General features: G+C 49.6%; 1 protein-coding gene across 9 annotated transcripts in view; it reads right to left on the reverse strand.

Moving 5' to 3' along the window:
* Window positions 1-19,649, reverse strand: part of ABAT (4-aminobutyrate aminotransferase) — a 110,352-nt gene that overhangs the window by 3,456 nt on the left and 87,247 nt on the right. For 4 of the 9 annotated variants that reach the window (XM_011984206.1, XM_011984215.1, XM_011984208.1 and 1 more), the window contains 10 exons: window positions 18,623-18,703; window positions 17,944-18,036; window positions 16,879-16,941; window positions 12,355-12,418; window positions 11,604-11,752; window positions 9,439-9,576; window positions 7,295-7,462; window positions 5,898-6,044; window positions 3,228-3,339; window positions 1,276-1,499 (listed from right to left, as the gene is read on the reverse strand). In XM_011984206.1, coding sequence (XP_011839596.1) covers window positions 1,378-1,499; window positions 3,228-3,339; window positions 5,898-6,044; window positions 7,295-7,462; window positions 9,439-9,576; window positions 11,604-11,752; window positions 12,355-12,418; window positions 16,879-16,941; window positions 17,944-18,036; window positions 18,623-18,703 — 1,137 coding nt within the window. In that variant the 3' untranslated portion in view covers window positions 1,276-1,377. Of the gene's footprint in view, window positions 1-520; window positions 1,562-3,227; window positions 3,340-5,897; window positions 6,045-7,294; window positions 7,463-9,438; window positions 9,577-11,603; window positions 11,753-12,354; window positions 12,419-16,878; window positions 16,942-17,943; window positions 18,037-18,622; window positions 18,704-19,649 lie in introns of those variants that run through there. The other 5 variants (XM_011984210.1, XM_011984213.1, XM_011984214.1 and 2 more) reach the window with 3 other exon arrangements.

Consider the following 19,649-nt stretch of genomic DNA (forward strand, 5'->3'; position numbering starts at 1 on the left):
AAGAGGCTTCCTTTCGGACAGATAATACAAGCCAGGCTTTCTCAGTCTCCCCACCAAATAATACTTCATTGGTGTCAGGCTATCAAGTTCTCTTTTAGGAGCATTTGAGGTCAAATCAGTTCCCAGAGTGTCTCACCTCCAGCAGAGATACTAGAGGCTCAGCCACAGCCCCGTTAAGCATTTCGGTATCATCTGCCTGGTAATCTCCATACTCGGTCATCTCAGGAAAATCTCTGATTTCGGGAGGATCAAGTACAAGGAAACCACGTAGAACCAACAGGCCACTTTTCCATGCATGGAGCTCTAGCGCCTTTAATTCATGATGCTTCCCTCAAGCAGAAATCCAGTCCAGCAATGATTCCCTCTGGTGGGACAGCCAAGCTGTTCCTGGGGGTCTGCTCAGAAGCGGTGTGAAAGTGGATGAGCAAAAGACAGCAAGAGCCTCTCAGGCTGAGGGGGCCAAAAGTCAGACCCCAAGGTGCCCTAGGAAACATGATGCAATGGCTCTGCGGCCCCAGACCCTGGGGTGACGGGCCTGTGCTTCTAGCCCTGGGGCTCACGTGTGTCCTTGTGGACACTCAGGCTACAGTTTCCTCCCACCCAGGTCCAGGTCTAGGTTGACATTTAACAGGGAGGAGGGAGTTTGGGGAATGGTGGATGCCAAGTAAGAACCATGGATGATGCCACCTGGTGATCCTCCAAGGGCAAAGCCCTGTCCAGGGCAGAATTCACAGTTTAGGGGCTCCCCAGGTGCACCGAGAGGAGTGATTCTCATCTTCAGGGGGCCACAGGACCGCTTCCCTTACCCCTGAGCTGAATCCTCTTCTCCCCACTTTACGGCCTTCCTCAGATCTGTCCAGTCCCTCCCTGCACCATGCTTGGGGTGTGCTCAGAGCTCCAGGGGCTGGGAGAGGAGGTGGGAACGTGTTTGCTTGCATACGGCGAGGGGGAGCCAGCATCCGTGATCACAGAATATGGCACTTGAGATGGACTGGCACCCAGGAGGCCCAGCTGCCAGTCCCAGGAGCAAATGTAATGCCCTTGACTGGTTTTTGGAAAAATTGCTGGGGTTGGGCAAGGTTGGGCAGAACTCTAGCCAGGACCTCCCATGGCCCTTCCCAAGACGAGTCCAGGGCTCAAGCAGGATCTCTGGGCTTAAACCAATGTGCACCATTGGCTCTGCAGGGAGGAAAATCAACACCAGCCCTTCCCTCCCCCACCTCCCCCAAGACCACCAAAAACGTTCCCTCCCCACAAATCACCCTTCACTGTGCATTCACCTCTGATACTTTTAAGTGAAAACATGAATTAGGCAAAACTAATCAATTTGACAACTGTTGAGATCGGGGCTTTCTCACTGTAGTGGAAATGGCTTCTTTACTTGAAGTCTGCTAAGATGTCACTGAAAATATTGAGGAACAGGTGAGCATGGTGATCCCTGAAGACCAGCGTGGGACGGAAACGAATAGATTTGTCACCGCAGCCCCCCAACACCACACCTGAAAGAAGAGGCAGGAGGTAGGTGAGGAGCATGGTTTCTCAAAGTCGTGTGCTGGGAGAGCTGGGAGGAAAGCGATGCCCGTTGGCGATGCTCATCCATCCATCCATCCATCCATCCATCCATCCATCCATCCATCCATCCATCATCATCCATCGTGGAAGCCCAGGCTTCCATTTGTCCTTCCTACCACCCACCCATCCAGCCTTCATTTCCTTTCTCTCTCCCTTCATTCATCTCATCCATCATTCTCTTCTTCCTTTCCATCCCTCCACCCTCCCTCTCTCCTTTGAGTGCCTGCTTTGCTGCCCCTGGACTAGGTCTGGTGATAGAGAGATCCCAAGATAAAGTCCTTGCCTTCTAGAAAGTCATGGAGGGGTGGGGAAAGAAAATAAGTAAGCAGATAAGTTGCAAAAGCACAGACTGAGTCGGAAGCACATGCGGGGTGCTGAGCTATCACGGAGGAGGAACAGGCTCTGCTTATTTTAAAGGGTGACTTCACCAGTTACAGCTGGTGTCCTTTCCTTGTCGAGGTTGTGTATGCTTTTTTTTTTTTTTTTTTTAAGAGATGGAGTCTCGCTGTGTCACCCAGGTTGGGGTGCAGTGGCACGACCTCGCTCACTGCAACCTGCACCTCCCAGGTTCAAGCAATTCTCCTGCCTCAGTCTCCCAAGTAGCTGGGATTACAGGCGCCCACCACCATGGCCAACTAATTTTTGTATTTTTAGTAGAGATGAGGTTTTGCCGTGTTGGCCAGATTGGTCTCGAACTCCTGACTTCAGCTGATCTGCCCACCTTGGCCTTCCAAAGTGCTGGGATTACAGGCGTGAGCCACTGCACCCAGCCTGTTTATGCCTTTGAGACCACGTTTTCTCATTTTTAAAATGGAGGTTGGTTATCCCTGCCCTTCCGAGGCTGCTGCAAGGATTCTATAAGATGGCACAAGAAGACGACCTGACAACGTGCCTGACATAGAGTACGTGTTCTGATCTCACCACAGCATCTGCCCTTACCCCTGTCACACTGTCCTCAGTGGCTTCCCATAGCTCCTAGGGTGAACTCTCAAGTGCTAAGCCGGATCTGCAGGCCCATGTGACCCGGGCCTGGCCTCTCCTCCCCCAGCTTCGTCCCCTCCCATCCGTTCACCTTCATGCCCCCTTCTTTCCCTTTTACCACCTCTGTAAGCTCCATCCCACCTCAGGCCATGGCAAGCACCCTTCCCTCTGCCCAGAATGCTCTTCCTTACCTTCACCCGGCCAATCCCTGTTCATCAAGACTCAGGGTAAAATGCTACTTCCTCAAGGAAGCCTTCCCTGATTTCCTAGCCTCACCAACTGCTGCAGCTATTTGCTCTCTTAGCCGCGTTTTCCCCTTCCCAGGACTTAAAATTGCAATGGATTGTTTGTGAAATGCCATGTGTAAAGCCACGCCTTCCTGCTAGACTGCATGCTTCCTGAAGGGAGGGGCTCTGATGGTCTTCATCATCACTGTAACTGTCTCTGGTGTCCACTTACAACTCACCTTCTCAGCGAACACTTGTTGAGTAAATACATGGATAAAGAAATCCCATTCGTAACGTTGTCTGAAGAAGCAGCATTCAGGCTATTTTCAGACCTGTGTACCACCTGCCCCCCACGCAAAATATTGCTGAGTACCTAGCAACATTTTGCAGCTACAGCAGGATATACTGGACGCTGATGAAACTCAGCAGCCACTCCTGGCCCCTTACCTTTGTTTCTGGCAATTAAAATGAGCTTATTCCGTACGGAATCATCGGGAGTATCGAAGGAGCAAAAGGTGCCTCGTCCTCTCACCCTGCTGATGAACTGGGGGTACCGGGCCTGCAGTGGGGGGAGACAAGGCCAGCATCAAAGCCCATCACCCGTGTACCAGCTGGGCTTAATGGCTGTGCTTCGTCAAAGGCCTTCCATGGTCCAGCCTTGGCCTCTGCATAGACTGGAGGCAGGACCTCCAGGGGGTTAAGAGCTCTGGTGACATTCAGGCCTGGGTTCAAAGCCCAGCTGTTCACATCTGTGTTGTGTCGAGGGAAAAAAAAACACCACCACCAACAATAATGAAGCCCAGCGTTGTCTCTTTCTCACTGCATAACCTTGGGCGACTCAAGTACCTCTGTTTCCCCTGCTGTAAACTGAAGGATTTAAATGCTGTTGATCGTGCAGTGGCACGATCTCGGCTCACTGCAACCTCCACCTCCCGGGTCCGCAGATTCTTGTGCCTCAGCCTCCTGAGTAGCTGGGATTACAGGCACCCGCCACTACCTCTGGCTGATTTTTTTTTTTTTTTTTAGTAGAGATGGGGTTTCACAATGTTGGCCAGGCTGGTCTCGAACTCCTGAGCTCAAACAATCCACCCGCCTTGGCCTCCCAAAGTGCTGGGATTACAGGCGTGAGCCACTGCGCCCAGCTCAATGACTGGTATCTTTATAAAAAGAAGACAATTTGGAGACAGACACAGGCACAGTGGGGAGAAAGCCAAGTGATGCCGGAAGCAGAGTGAAGCCTCCATAGGTCAAGGATCATGAAGGATTCCTGGCAGCCATGAGAAGGTGGAGAGGGGCTTGGATCAGATTCTTCCCCAGAGCCTCCAGAAGGAGCCAACTCTGCTGAAACCTTGATTTCAGACCCTGCCCTCCGAACTGTGAGAGCATAAATTCTTGTTTTAACCCACGCAGTTTGTGGTGATTTCTTATAGCAGACAAGGAGGCAAATGCAGATGCCTAGTCTGGAGGACCTTGATTTCCCCTTACTCTCCACTGTCCATGTGAAGGACAGCAAACAAGGGCTTGGAAAACCCCAAATAATTTCAGGGTACTGGGGGCTGAGTTGGGGGAGCAAGTCTTATTTCACAGCAGCTCCTTAGTAGAAACTGGAGACACGGTCCTCTTCTGGGGGTGACAGGGCCAGGCACTGTGTTAGACACATACACAATTTTTTTCTTTCTTTTTGTGGAGGACGAGGTCTCACTATGTTGCCCAGGCTGGTCTCGAACTCAGTTGGGCTGAAGGCAATCCTCCTGCTTTTGCCCCCCTAAGTGCTGGGATTACAGGCATGAACCCCTGTGCCTGGTAGTGGGCACACCCTTGAATCCCCTGCCAGTGAAGAAGGGCCCACTTTGGTCTACACAGATGAGGAAACGGAGGCTCAGAAGTCCTTCCAGCACTTATTCTAGCATGTGCCCTGCACTTGTCGATTGCTGGGGAGCCGGCAGTTTGAACACACCGCTCCCTCTCCCACCACAGTATGGCCCTGGGGAGGTTCAGAATAATGTCTCTTCCATTTAGACACCCCTTCAGGCCTGTGTGCCACACTGACACACACACATCCACACACCTCCTTGCGGTTAGGAGTCACCACGTGACCAGCTCTTTGTCAAGTGTTGGAGGTGTTATGTGAGATTTCTGGGAAGGCTGCTAAAGACAAGAAGGGGGCCACTCTGTCCTTCCCTTCTTTTTCCTTCTTGTTGCCTGGAATTGAGATGTGATGGCTGGAGCTCCAGGAGCCATTTTGGCCCATGATGAAACCTTGAGGGTGGAGAGTAATCCAGTCCCAGCAGTGGATAGCAGTGCTGATGAGTGGTAAGTATGCAACAGGTTGCACAGAGGAGGGAATAATGAACACATCAGAGGGGGTGAGAGAAGGAGTGCTTGGGGGCTTCATAAAGGGGGGATGTCTGAATTTGGTGTCAAAAGATAACCAGGGCCGGGCGCAGTAGCCCATGCTTGTAATCCCAGCACTTTGGGAGGCTGAGGCGAGCGGATTACCTGAGGTCAGGAGTTTGAGACCAGCCTGGCCAACATGGTGAAACCCCATCTCTACTCAAAATACAAAAAAATTAGTAGGGCATAATGGCACATTCCTGTAATCCCAGCTACTCAGGAGGCTGAGGCCAGAGAATCTCTTGAACCCAGGAGGCAGCGGTTGCAGTGAGCTGAGATTGCGCCACTGCACTCCAGCCTGGGTGACAGAACAAGACTTGGTCTTGAAAAATAAATTAAAAAACAAACAAATAAAATAAATAAAAAAGATAACCAGTGCCGGCAGGCGCTGCCCAGCACTTTGGGAGGCTGAGGTGGGAGGATTGCTTGAGGCCAGGAGTTCAAGGCCAGACTGGCTAACATAGCTAGACCATGTCTCAATATTAAAAAAATCAAAAAAACAAAACCAGGAGTTCAGGAACGGGTTGGAATGGGATGGAGGGATGGAGAGGCATTCCCTGCAGAGGACACAGCACGTGCAAAGCCCCGGAGGCTAGGAGCAGCACAGCCCATTGTGAATTGCTGGAACAGCAGGTGCAACCCCATGCTGAAGAGCTCCAGTGTTGCCCTGGAGGCTACAGGGAGCCGTGGGTGGTGGGGGCTAGGCAGGGGAGGGGGTGGTACCTGGAGGTCCAGCAATCCCGTGAGCAGGACCTTCCCGGCATGGGCTGCGTTATTTAGCAGGTCCTCTCGCTTGATGATGTTGATGACCTCAGCCAGCAGTAGGTTCTTGGACGGGTCCCCCAGCCAGGTGTTGAAGATCCGGTAAGGCTGGAACGAGGAAGGGGTGTTGGAAGGGTTCATGCACATGCACACCCTGCAGGGGTCACTTCCCCCAGGCACCCCTCCTCCTCTCTCGAACAGGAGAGAAACTAACCTAGTGGGCGTCTGCCAGAGGCTAGCAGGAGAACACACCCAATCTCACAGAATTCTTCCAACAGCAGCCCTGCAGGTAGGAACTGCTAAGGGGAGTTAAAATCGTCCCATGCCCTGGGAAATCCCTCAGTCCCAGGAAACCAAGACAGTTGGTTCCTTAACTCCTATAACCCTCATTTTATAGAGGAGGAAGCAGAGATTCTGGGAGGCTAAGTGATTTGTCCAAGGCAAATGTGACTTAGAGGTGGAGTTGGGACTGGATTGCCGGCAGTGACCCTCAAAGATCACCCACTTGGGCCCTCCATGAACGATTCAGGGTGGCCACGTAGCCAACGAAAACACCCTTCCCAGCGTCCCTTATGGCTAGAAGTGGCCACGTGACTGGGTTTTAGTCAAGTATTGGAAATAGACGTGTTATGTGAGATTTCTAGGAAGGCTGCTAAAGAAAGAAGGGGGCCACTTTGTCCTTCCCTTCCTTTACTTTCCTACTGTCTAGAATTGAGATGTGATGGCTGGAGCACCAGAAGCCATTTTGGACCATGAGGCAACCTTGAGGGTGGAAACTACATGTAGGAATGGTGAAAGGACATTGGCCCCTGATGGCTCTGTGTGTGTGTGTGTGTGTGTGTGTGTGTGTGACTCTGTATGCACACATGGCAGTACACAGTGTAGTGGGTAAGAGTATGGACTCTGGGTTGGAGTCCTGGCTTTGTCACTTAACAGGCTGTGTGACCTTTGACAAATGACTTAACCTCTCTGTGCCTAATTCATCATTAGTAAAATGCGGATAAAAATAACACCTACTTGGTTAGATTGTTCTCAGGATTAAAAGTGTAGGAGAAATACTTAGAACTAGGCACACAGCAAATGCTCAGTCTGCTGTGGCAGCTGTCAATGATATTATTGTGTGTGCACACAGAGAGAAATCAGAAGAAGGCTGATGGTGGACTGTTCCAGAGTCAGCCTTACAGAGAGAGCTGGGAGGGCACACCACTGCTAATTGCATTGATAAGAACTGGGCCTTAGAAAACCTGCGACCCAGTAGGTGCCCACCCAGCTCCTCGATGGTGAGAAAGGAACAGTTAGGAGAAGAGGATGCTCCCTTCTCTGCCCTTGATGTAGAGAGAAGGCTGGATCCAACTCACAGCATTGGGCCTGAACTCCTCCTTGTGGAAGAAGCCCCCAATCATCATCTTCTTGCTGAAGGTCATCACGTCTGCTGGGTCATCCAAGCCCCAGTGCTCATGGGCCCAGAACTTGCCTGTGCAGCCACCTCCGGTCTGGACCTCATCCACCAAGAAGGCGCAGCCATGCTGGCCGGAGAAGAGAGAGGAGGGAGAAATAAACACCCGTGGGAGGCCAGAAACTCATGCCCTCTGTAGCCAACCACCTGCCAAACCCTGGGTCCACACACGTCGTGCTTGTTTTCTGAACAGCAAACCAGCCCCACGGTCTTGCGCTGTGCACAGAAAAACTAATCAAAACACTTAAGCTGAGCAGTTCCAACAAGAGCTGTATCTGAGTGTTTCCTATAACTGCTAAGCTGGACCAAAAAAAAATCCAGAACATTAAATACTCCCTGCACCAACACAGAGCGGTATGCCATCTGGCTTCGGTCTCGGGTCTCAACCTTGTCAGAGGGAGCTGTGTCCAACAGGGAGGCCTCGAATGTGCTTCTCGGACTTCAGCTGCCGTGCTCTGCTTGTCACCAGGGCTATTTCTAACTCGGCGTCTGTGTTAAGTCAACTCATGTCTTATAACTTTTATCTGTGAACTTATCGGTTTGATTGCCAGTTATATATGCACAAGACATTAAAACAAACACAAAACGTAAAGAAAGGAAATCAGTGTATCAAAGAGATACCTGCACCCCCATGTTTACTGCAGCACTGTTCACAATAGCCAAGATACAGAATCAATCTGTCCATCAACAGATGAATGGATAAAGTAAATATGGTACACATACACAATCGGCCAGGTGCAGTGGCTCACGCCTGTAATTCCAGCACTTTGGGAGGCTGAGGCAGGCAGATCACCTGAGGTCAGGAGTTTGAGACCAGCCTGGCCAACACGGCAAACCCCGTCTCTATTAAAAATACAAAAATTAGCCGGGCGTGGTGGCGCACACCTGAAATCCCAGCTACTCATGAGGCTGAGGCAGAAGAATCACTTGGACCCAGGAGGCGGAGGTTACAGTGAGCCAAAATCGTGCCACTGCACTCCAGCCTGGGCAACAGAGTGAGACTGTCTCAAAAAAAAAAAGAAAGAAAAAGAAAATAGGGTACATATACACAATGGAATACTATTCAGCCGTAAAAAGAATGAAATTATGTCATTAGCAATGACGTGGATGGAACTACAGGACATTATGTTAAGAGACATAAGCCAGACATTGGCAAATGTTGCAGGTTCTCACTTATGTGGGGACTAAAAACATTTCCCTTATGAAGAAAGAGAGTAGAATGATGGCTATCAGAGGCTGGCAAGGCTAATGGGGAGGTAGAGATAAATAGGGGTTGGTTAATGGATACAAAAGTACAGTTAGATAGAAGAATAAGATCTAGGGTCCAGTAGCACAATAGGGTGATTATAGTTAATAATTTATTGTATATTTCAAAATAACTAGGAGTAGATTTGGAATATTCCCAATACAAAGAGATGATAAATGTTTCAGGTGATGGATATCCAATTACCCAGATTTGATCATTATACATTGCAACTATTATGTATCCATAAAGATATTTTAAAAAGTTTTTAAGACCAAGTGTGGTGGCTCAGGCCTATAATCCCAGCACTTTGGGAGGCCGAGGTGGGCAGATCACCTGAGGTCAGGAGTTCGAGACCAGCCTGGCCAACATGGTGAAACCTCATCTCTACTAGAAATACAAAAATTAGTTGGGTATGGTGGCGCGCACCTATAGTCCCGGCTACTTGGAAGGCTGAGGTGGGAGAATCGCTTGAACCTGGGAGGTAGAGGTTGCAGTGAGCTGAGATTGTACCACTGCACTCCAGCCTGGGTGACAGAGTAAGACTCTGTCTCAAAAAAAAAAAAAAAAATTATATATATGTATGTGTGTGTGTGTGTGTATATGTGTGTGTGTGTAGTTTCAGGGAAGAATCCCCATTCTTCCGCCAACCCCAACTTCTCCACCCCTGATGCTGACAGACAGCCTCTGCAAGTCTGGAGGTTGACAGGAACTCCAAAGCAGAGGTGCTGCTAGCCCTTTAATCTGGGAACTCAACCCAGAAAGCCCTATGGCTCTATCCAACCTCAGCCCCGTCCACTGACCTTCCTGGCAATGTCTCTCAGCTTCCGAAAGAAGTCATCGGACGCATGGTTGTCTCCACCCTCAGACTGGATGGGCTCCACGATGATCCCGGCCACCGTCTTCTTCTTTTTCCGGTATTTCACAATCAGATCCTCCACCTGGATCCCAAAGGGGCAAGTCACCACCGCTGGCAGAGGCTTGTGACCAGTATCCGTGGGTGGGAATCTGGGGTCCGATGAGCCCCGTGCAGTTTTATTGGAAATGTGTGTGTGTGCATCTCCTAAGACCAGTGAAGCCTCTGTTAGAAGCTATGTGTGTGGATGGGAATGTATCCTCCTTGAGATTGGTGCTAGCACCTGGGTGGATACAAACTAATAACTTGGGGCAAGTAATTCAGCCTTCAGAAGCCTCACTTTCCTGATGTGTTGTATGAGCACACAGACAGAATCCACCTTCCAGGGCTGTGGAGAGGACTGGATGAGAAAATGTAGCACTATGAGTCGATTGCTGAGCTAGATGTTTTAGCTGTGGTTCTGCCTCTGTTTTACATGGAACATGCACCTGTCACTTAACCTTGTTATGTGGGAAATAGCTATATCACGGGTATATTGAGAGAAATAAAGGTGAGAGCACTCACACACACACACAGAGAAAATACAGCACAGAGTCTGGCACACAAAAAGTGGTGGCCGCTACTATTACGATTAGCACGACTATATTATTATTGATTAATATTGTTCCTATTCTTATAGTATTATTGCTATTATTGGTGTGAGAATCCTTTTGGGGCAGAATCGGAAATGTATCCTTGGTTAAAAAACTGTTCTAAGGGCCAGGTGTGTTGGTTCACACCTGCAATCCCAGCACTCTCGGAGGTTGAGGCAGGAAGGATAGCTTGAGGCCAGGAGTTTGAGACCAGCCTGTGCAACATAGTGTGATTCATCTCTGCAAAACATTTAAAAATTAGCTGGGCATGGTGGCTGCGTGCCTGTAGTCTCAGCTATCTGAGAGGCTGAGGTGGGAGGACCCCTTGAACCAGGACTGTGAGATCACAGTGAGCTATGACCACATCACTGCATTCCAGCCTGTGCAACAGAGAAAGATCGTGTCTTCATTAAAAAGAAAGAGGCCGGGCACAGTGGCTCACACCTGTAATCCCAGCACTTTGAGAAGCTAAGGCGGGCAGATCTCTTGAGGTCAGGAGTTCCAGACCAGCCTGGCTACCATGAAACCTCATCTCTACTAAAAATACAAAGATTAGTTGGGCATGGTGGCGCATGCCTATAATCCCAGCTACTCCAGTGGCTGAGGCACGAGAATCACTTGAACCCAGGAGGCAGAGGTTGCAGTGAGCCGAGATATCGTGCCACTGCACTCCAGCCTGGGTGACAGAGTGAAACTCTGTCTCAAAAAAAAAAAAGAAAAGAAAAACCCCAAACCGTACACCTAGATAGACTAACAAGTGAAATCTTTCTTTGTTATGTACAGCTAAGGAAAAGCCTCTGTTTGGGTGATATGATTTTGACCTAGGTCTCCACCAGTCACCCCAACGAAGCTCTGAGATACTTTTCTTTGTTTTCTTTTTCTTTTTTTTTTTTTAGATGGAGTTTCACTCTTGTTGCCCAGGCTGGAGTGCAATAGTGTGATCTCAGCTCACGGCAGCCATCACCTCCCGGGTTCAAGTGATTCTCCTGCTTTGGCCTCCGGAGTAGCTGGGATTACAGGCATGCACCACCATGCCCGGCTAATTTTGTATTTTTAGTAGAGATGTGGTTTATCCATGTTAGCCAGGCTGTCTCGAACTCCCGACCTCAGGTGATCCGCCCATCTCAGCCTCCCAAAGTGCTGGGATTACAGGCAGAGCCACTGCGCCCGGCCCTCATATTCTTTCAACAGATCTATTTTCTCTTACTTTAGTCATTGATGCTTGTCTTCCAAGAAACTTAAGTGATACAGAAATTGGTATCAGAGTCGGGTGATGGATGCTGTGACAGAGTCTCATGAACTCTCCCAATATGGAATATTTGGGACGCAAGGCCTCTGTGTCCCTACTTCCCCCTGGGGGAGCTCTGCACAGGTCCCCAGATAAATGCTTCATCTGTTTCTCTTCTCCTGGGCCAAGTCTTGGGGCGGCAAGAGCAACGGGACTGGTGGTTAGGGAGGATCCGGAGGGTATGAGCATTACCTCTTCCAGACAGCGGGCCTCCTCCTGTTGGTTCTCTTTCACGAACTCCTCCAGAGGGTATTTCAGCCGTGGGAACGGCGCGATGGGCCAGTCAAAGGAAGGGATGTCAATCTTGTGAATGGCTTTGGAGTGCGTGGTCGCTAAGCAACCTGAGTTGAGCAAAACAGAAAAGCAAACACTTGGCCTAGGGAAGCAGGCAGCACTCTTTGCAAAGGAGATGATACGCATTTCAGTATGCGGCTGTCGATGAGCAGGGGGGCCTGTTGCCTGTGAAACCCCAGTTCTTTTAATCGTTTAAATTTTAGCTTTTCTGGGTGCATAGTAGGTACATGAGGTGAGTAGCTACTACTCAGTAGTACTCCCTACATAGTAGGGGAGTACATGAGATGTTTTGATACTGAACCCCAGTTCTCATCCGGAAGCTGAAGGGGGAACTCTTGAACCCTTAATTGGCATGCGTGAGTGGGTATGTGTTTGCACTGCGATTAATCACCGATGCAGCGCAGGCTTTGAAGACAGAGTCAATAGTTCAAATCCCGGATCTGTCACTGAATAGCCTTGGAAATCCTTCCTCTTTCCCAAACCCTGATTCCCACATCTGCACCGCAGGAATAATAATCCCCACTCTGCAGGGGACTGTGTGGAATCGGTGAGACAATATGTGCAAACTGCCAATGTCAGCTGCCGCGATTGTTGCTCTTATTATTATTATTCTAAACACCACCTTGGGAGCGTACTGGTCCCTCCTTACCCATGGTCCTCCCGTGGAACGCGCCCATGAAGGAGAGGATGCTGTAGTCGGGGCAGCCAGGGGCCTAAAACCAAGAAATATCAGTCATTAGTCACAGTTGTAAGGTTGGGGGAACTGTATTGTTGCCTCTGCAAGTCCAGAGGGACACAGAAATCTATCAGAAGAACCAGGAATCCTTCTCAGGCAGAAGTTACACATGGGACCACTGGGGTCTATATCCAAGACACACGTTTTATTTTGCATACATACTTACTTTTTTTTTTTTTAAGTCACAAAATTTAGGCTGGGTGCAGTGGCTTGCGCCTACAATCCCAGCACTTTGGGAGGCTGAGGCAGGCGGATCATTGGAGGTCAGGAGTTTGGGATCAGCCCGGCCAACATGCTGAAACCCTGTCTCTATTAAAAATACAAAAATTAGCCAGGCATGATGGTGGGGGCCTGTAATCCCAGCTACTTGGGAAGCTGAGACAGGAGAATTGCTTGAACCCGGGAGGCAGAGGTTGCAGTGAGCCGAGTTCGCGCCACTGCACCCCAGCCTGGTCAACAAGAGCAAGACTCTGTCTCAAAAAAAAGTTGCAAAATTTAAAATCAAGAAATTTCACATAAAGACCTGAACTTCTGGCTTCTCACCAGTGCTATACCGTTTGGATCCATTTTCCTGCTGTGGTAACCGTAGGTGACCAAGCAGCACCCACTGCCCACCTTCCTCTGGCCGCTGGGGACTCCTGGGTTTTCAGCCCCTGGGGACTCCTGGGTTTTCAGCCCCTGTTCTACAGGCTCTTCAACTTCCTCCCCATCCCCTGGCTGCGTGCTACTCAGGCCTCTGCAGGTGTCAGCGGGTCAGGGGCTGATGGGTGCACGCTTGCTTCCCAGGGTGACCTGAGGCAAGGGGCTGAGCCAGGCACCTTGCAGGAACCGCCCCCCCCGAGGCCTTTGGAAGGGGTCTGTGTGCTAGAAAGCGGTCGAGGGGAAGCCCCCACCGGGTGCTCTCCTATGGTAGCTGTGCCTTGGGTTCAGGAGGGGTGCATGGACACCCCATCCCTTCCCAGCCCCAAGTAAACGGCACAGCTGCCAGTCCTTGCATTGTTTTCTGACTCTCCACCCAGCAAGGAAATCCCAACATGTTTCCAGCTGACTCAGGCAGAACTGCTAGAGGTGCCTCAGAGGCAACTGTGGGGGCCCCCAAGTCTCTAGGAGGTTGGCATCGTCTCAGGTTGGTTGAGCACCAATTCCCTGAGACCTCCGGAAAAAACCCTAAGACCTCCTCCCACAATTTCCAGAAACCCTCTTGTGGTTTTTTTTGTTTGTTTGTTTTGTTTTTTTTAAGATGGAGTCTTGCTCTGTCACCAGGCTGGAGTGCAGTGGTGTGATATTGGCTCACTGCAACCACAGCTCCCCCTGGGTTCAAGTGATTCTGCTGCCTCAGCCTCCCAAGTACCTGGGATTATAGGTACCCGCCACCACGTCCGGCTAATTTTTGTATCTTTAGTAGAGACAGGGTTTCGCCATGTTGGCCAGGCTGGTCTGGAACTCCTGACCTCAGGTGATCCACCCACCTTGGCCTCCCAAAGTGCTGGGATTACAGGTGTAAGCCACCATGCCTGGCCTCTTGTCATTTTTTTTATTTGTCTTCTGATTGTACATGTAATTAATACATACACATCATTTTGCATATTTGGATTCAGCCATGAATGATGAGGAGTGAGATCCAAAAATGTCGATGGTCTAGGATGCCCATGGATATCGAGTGGGAAAAGCAGAGTTAGAGAAAGACGTAGGAGGCTGGGCACGGTGGCTCACACCTCTAATCTCAGCACTTTGGGAAGCCGAGGTGGGAGGATTACTTGAGTTCAGAAGTTCGAGACCAGCCTGGGCAACATAGTGAGACTCTGCCTCTATAAAAATTTTAAAACAATTAGCTGGGTATGGTGGCAGGTGCCTGTAGTCCCAGCTACTCAGGACACTGAGGCAGGAGGACTGCTTGAGCCTTGGAGGTCAGGCTGCATTGAGCCGTGATCGCACCACGGCACTGCAGTCTGGGGACCAGAGTGAGACCCTGTCTCAGGCAAAAAAATAAATAAGAGAAAGAGAATGAGAGATAGGATAAGGTCCATAAAAAAAAAAAAAAGGGCCAGGAAAAAAAACAAGAAAAATTTTTAGTGTAAATTTATGTAAGTTTATTTGAATATGGAGAAAGGTGTAGATACATTTGCTAGCAAGAGGTGTGGTTAGGAAAAAATATATATTAAGAAAGCATTTATAAAAAAAAAACCCTGTCTTGGCCGGGCGCGGTGGCTCAAGCCTGTAATCCCAGCACTTTGGGAGGCCGAGACGGGCGGATCACGAGGTCAGGAGATCGAGACCATCCTGGCTAACACAGTGAAACCCCATCTCTACTAAAAATACAAAAACTTAGCCGGGCGAGGTGGTGGGCGCCTGTAGTCCCAGCTACTCAGGAGGCTGAGGCAGGAGAATGGCGTGAACCCGGGAGGCGGAGCTTGCAGTGAGCTGAGATCCGGCCACTGCACTCCAGCTTGGGTGACAGAGCAAGACTCCGTCTCAAAAAAAAAAAAAAAAAAAAAAAAAAAAAAAACCCTGTCTCACCACCCAGAGGCAAGCCATTGTAAATATGCCGGCAGGATTCCATCTAATATTTTCCTGTATATTCATTTACATGTTTGAGAGCCCAGTGACCATATAATTTACATTCTACTGTTCTTACAAAATTATACCAAACACGTCCAGGCCAAAAGAAACCCTAAGTAACTATTTTTACTGCAGAATATTAGAATGTTAGCAGAGGGTAATTAAGTTCAGCGGCTCCTGTTTTTTTTTAATTTTTTATTTTTTGAGCCAAAGTCTCACTTTGTTGCCCAGGTTGGTCTCCAACTCCTGGGCTCAAGCAATCCTCCTGCCTCGGCCTTCCAAAGTGCTGGGACTAAAAAGTGCATAAGCCACTATGCCCAGCCTTATTTTGTTTTGTTTTTGTTTGTAGGTGATCATAACACAGTATTTTCTTTTTGTTTTTTTTCTAAAGCAGCAGACCCTTCGGTCTAAATCTTAATGGGACCTCATACACAAAACAGAGGAGGCCAGGCCTGTTCTGGGCAAAGCTGGGTGGGGAGCTTGGAATCTCATCCACCTGGTTTTCCCTGTGGCCCCTGGTCACCTCTGACCCCCAGCAGTGGTATCCTTGGTTCCACTTCGAATCCCTACATTTAATTAGTCTTTCCCCAATATTGGTGGTTTCTAGTCTTTTCTGGCTATTATTACTGTAAACACCAAGGCGGTGAACACCCATGCGTATACATTCCTGCTGACAATTTGGATTATTCTAGAAAATATGTTAATGGCCTTTGGAGACCTGTCAAATTCAGACAGTCGTCCTAAGAAACTGGTGAAGGCTGGTCAGGGAGATCTCCACTCAGCTTTTTTTTTTTTTTGAGACGGGGTCTCATTCTGTCACTCAGGCTGGAAGTACAGTGGCTCAATCTCTGCTCACTGCAACCTCCGCCTCCCAGGTTCAAGCGATTCTCCTGCCTCAGCCTCCCGAGTAGCTGGGACTGAAAGCCTGTGTCATCATGCTCGGCTAATTTTTGTATTTTCAGTAGCGACAGGGTTTCACCATGTTGGCCAGGTTGGTCTTGAACTCCTGACCTCAAGTGATCCACCTGCCTTGGACTCCCAAAGTGCCGGGATTACAAGTGTGAGCCACTGCGCCTAACCTCCACTCAGCCTTGATACCCAGGGAATGGACTTGAGACTGGGAACACCTTGGGGGCCCTTCCTTTGTTGTTGTTGTTGTGTTTTGTTTTGTTTTGTTTTGAGATGGAGTCTTGCTCTGTCGCCCAGGCTGGAGTGCAGTGGTATGATCTGAGCTCACTACAAACTCTGCCTCCTGGGTTCAAGCAATTCTCCTGCCTCAGCCTCCTGAGTAGCTGGGATTGCAAGCACCTACCACCACACCTGGCTAATTTTTGTATTTTCAGTAGAGACAGGGTTTCGCCATGTTGGCCAGGCTGGTCTGGAACTCCTGACCTCAGGTGATCCTCCTGCCTTCGCCTTCCAAAGTGCTGGGATTACAGGCATGAACCACAGCAGCCAGCCTTTTGTTTTCGCTTGTTTGGTTTTCTGTTTTGAGAGGAGTCTCATTCTGTCACCCAGGCTGGAGTGTAGTGGTGTGATCTCGGCTCACTACAACATCCACCTCCCGGGTTCAAGTGATTCTCCTGCCTCAGCCTCCCAAGTAGCTGGGATTACATGCGTGCGCCACCACGCCCAGGTATTTTTTGTCTTTTTAGTAAAGAGGGGGTTTCACCATCTTGGCCAGGCTGGTCTCGAACTCCTGACCTCAGGTGATCCACCTGCCTCGGCCTCCCAAAGTGCTGGAATTACAGGCATGAGCCACGGCGCCCAGCCTGGCCCTTCCTAATTGAGAAGGACAGTGCCAGCCAGCCGGCAACAGCCTGGGAGAGGCTGTGCAGCTTCCCCAGATGTATGTGGTACAAGCCCAGCTGCACTCACCTGGTTAATCATGCACGTCTCCAGCTCCTCCTGGGAGAAGCCCCTCTGCCCTCTTTCCTTGCTCTGAAACAATAGAAGAGAACAAAATCTCAGAGATGCTCTGGGGTATTCGGGGCTTCAACTTTCCAACCAAACCAATATCCAGTCCAGACAAGTAGACAGTGCTTTCTCAGGAGTGGATCTCACATATTAATTGTTACAGGTCTGTACTGAAACATGAGGCTACCAGCTGTGCTTGCAACAAAAGAAACTAACATGCATAATGCATTAAGCACCATCAGCAACGATTTAGATCTGTTGGATTAAGATCTGCTGAGAGTGTATGTGTTTTGCCAGGAAGAATGGAGGCCAGGTGTGCGGGCTCAAATCTGTAATCCTAGTACTTTGGGTGGCTAAGACAGGAGGATTGCTTGAGGCCAAGAGTTTGAGACCAGGCTGGGCAAGAAAGTGGGGCTCTGTCTCTGCAATTTAGAATATTTAAACAAGATTAAATATAAATATTTAAATAAAATAAAATAAAGTAGTCACACTGCATAGTTTTTTTGTTTGTTTGTTTCTTTGTTTTTTGAGACAGGGTCTCACTCTGTCACCCGGGCTGAAATGCAGTGGCACAACCATGGCTCACTGCAGCCTTGACCTCCCAGGCTCAAGCAATCCTTCCACCTCAGCCTCCAGAATAGTTGAGACTACAGGCATGCACCACCATGCCTGGCCAATTTTTGAATTTTTTTTTGGTAGAGATGGGGTTTCGTCATGTTGCCCAGGCTGGTCTCAAGCTCCTGGACTCAAGTGATCCGCCCACCTGTGCCTCTCAGAGTGTTGGGATTACATGCGTGAACCACTGGGCCCAGCCCACACCGCATAGTTTTGATGCCAAAGCCTCAGCCCTTTGCACCATACCCCACTGGGCTGTCTGGAAAGTGCCATCCAGCAGTGGCCCTCCCTGTATTTTAACCCTGGTACTGACGTCTAATATTCCAGCCCATTGGAAAAAACAGTCAGACAACGAGTGAAGGTGTGGCGAGGTGCTAGGGAGCCTGTGTGTGTGCGTGCCCCAAACCTCACCCGGTACCACATGAAGATGGTCTTGAAGGCATTTTCATTGGAGCAGGAGCCGCAGGCCATGGTGATGAGCTGGGACATCCCTTTGGGAGCCACCTGCGGGGAGGGAAACAGCCATGAGCCCAGGCTCATCATGACTCCTGTACTCTGGCTTCCCCTGGCTGGAGCTGAATCTTCGCAGGGGCCATACCAGGGATAGGCAGAACCAGGGCTGTCCTGGAAGGTGTCAGACTGGGAGGGTGGACTCAGGTTTTTCCAAAGGTGGCAGAGAAGCCTAGGGAGGCCCTGAGGCTGGCAGAGAGGAAAGAAGGGGGGGAAAGCTCTCTCCTGATGCACCTGCCATTGTCTAAGACACCTACACGTTCCAGGAGGGACATGGAGGTTCCCAAAGGCTTTAATTGTTTGTAGTAACTAAAACCAAGAAGTGAGGGCAGGATTGAATGACATATGCAAGGCTCCTATCATATATTCATATTCATTTCCCCAGTTCCTTTTGTCCTGCACACAAAGAATCCCTTCTGTCCTTTAAAAGAAAAATTTAAAATACTCTGCATGGAAGAATAAGCTCAGAGAGAAGGATTTCCGTAGCAACACCTTATTCTTCATTGCTGGCATCTCCACTTTTCCCTTCCCCTGCCAGTACCACGTCTGAAGACAGTGGGATTGCTTCTCTAGAACTGACCGAGAGCAAGGACTCCCGGAGCTTCTCCACAAAGTTCTCCGGAGGCAGGATTCCCAGGGCAGGTCTGTTGACGAACATGCTCTGCAAAAGGGCAAGAGACAAACGGTGACTTCTGGGGGCCTGACCCAGCTCCCTGCCTACAAACGGTGCTTTTCAGAGTCCCTGTGTTCAAAAAGCCTCCGAATGGGGTTGCAGGATGATGACGTTCTGTCGGGGTGCAGCATGGCAGGTTTCCTCAAACTTTTAGAGAAATCCGCTAGGATTGCTGTGGATGTTTTAAAAAGGGTCAGTGTCCTGGTTGCAATGTTGCATTGGCATTATCTAGGATGCTGCTGCCGCTAGGGAAAACTGAGGGAAGGGTACATGGGGCTCTTTGTACTGGTTTTTGCAACTTCCTGTAAGTCTCTTTCTTTATATATTTCACCATTAGAATGGCTAAAAAACAGGCAGGGTGCAATGCCTCACGCCTATAATCCCTGCATTTTGGGAGGCCGAGGTGGGTGGATTGCTTGAGGCCAGGAGTTCGAGACCAGCCTGGCCAACATGGTGAAACCTTTTCTCTACTAAAAATACAGAAAGGGACTTTTGGGGTAGAGAAAGAGTTTCTTGGGCAAAATCAGTGTAATGCACTCAGTGCAAATCCAAAAAGCAGCATCACTGTATAGGAGGAGACCCGAGGGCAGAGGGGTCCCCAGAGATGATTCTCCCAGGGACTTTAGGACTTGGCTTGTGCTGCTAGAAACTGGAAGATTCCTACCTCTTGCTTTTTCTGCTTTGTGATCACTCAGTTGGCTATAGGATAAGTAGTAAAGGAAGTTAGCTGTCCTCATTGTAGAGTTGGGGAGACTGAGGACCAGAGAGGTCAAACAACTCGCCCCAAGTCACACAGCCAAGAAGGAGAAAAACCACAACTCAGATCTAGGTTTACTGACTTCAGATGCCACTGTCTGTCAGATACTCCAGGTAGCCTCCACCCGAAAATGCTCATGCTTGGCACAACCCAGAGACCTTGGCTTGCCTGGAAGGG

Source organism: Mandrillus leucophaeus, unplaced genomic scaffold (genome assembly GCF_000951045.1).
Source record: "Mandrillus leucophaeus isolate KB7577 unplaced genomic scaffold, Mleu.le_1.0 Scaffold263, whole genome shotgun sequence".
Taxonomy (NCBI): Eukaryota; Metazoa; Chordata; class Mammalia; order Primates; family Cercopithecidae; genus Mandrillus; species Mandrillus leucophaeus.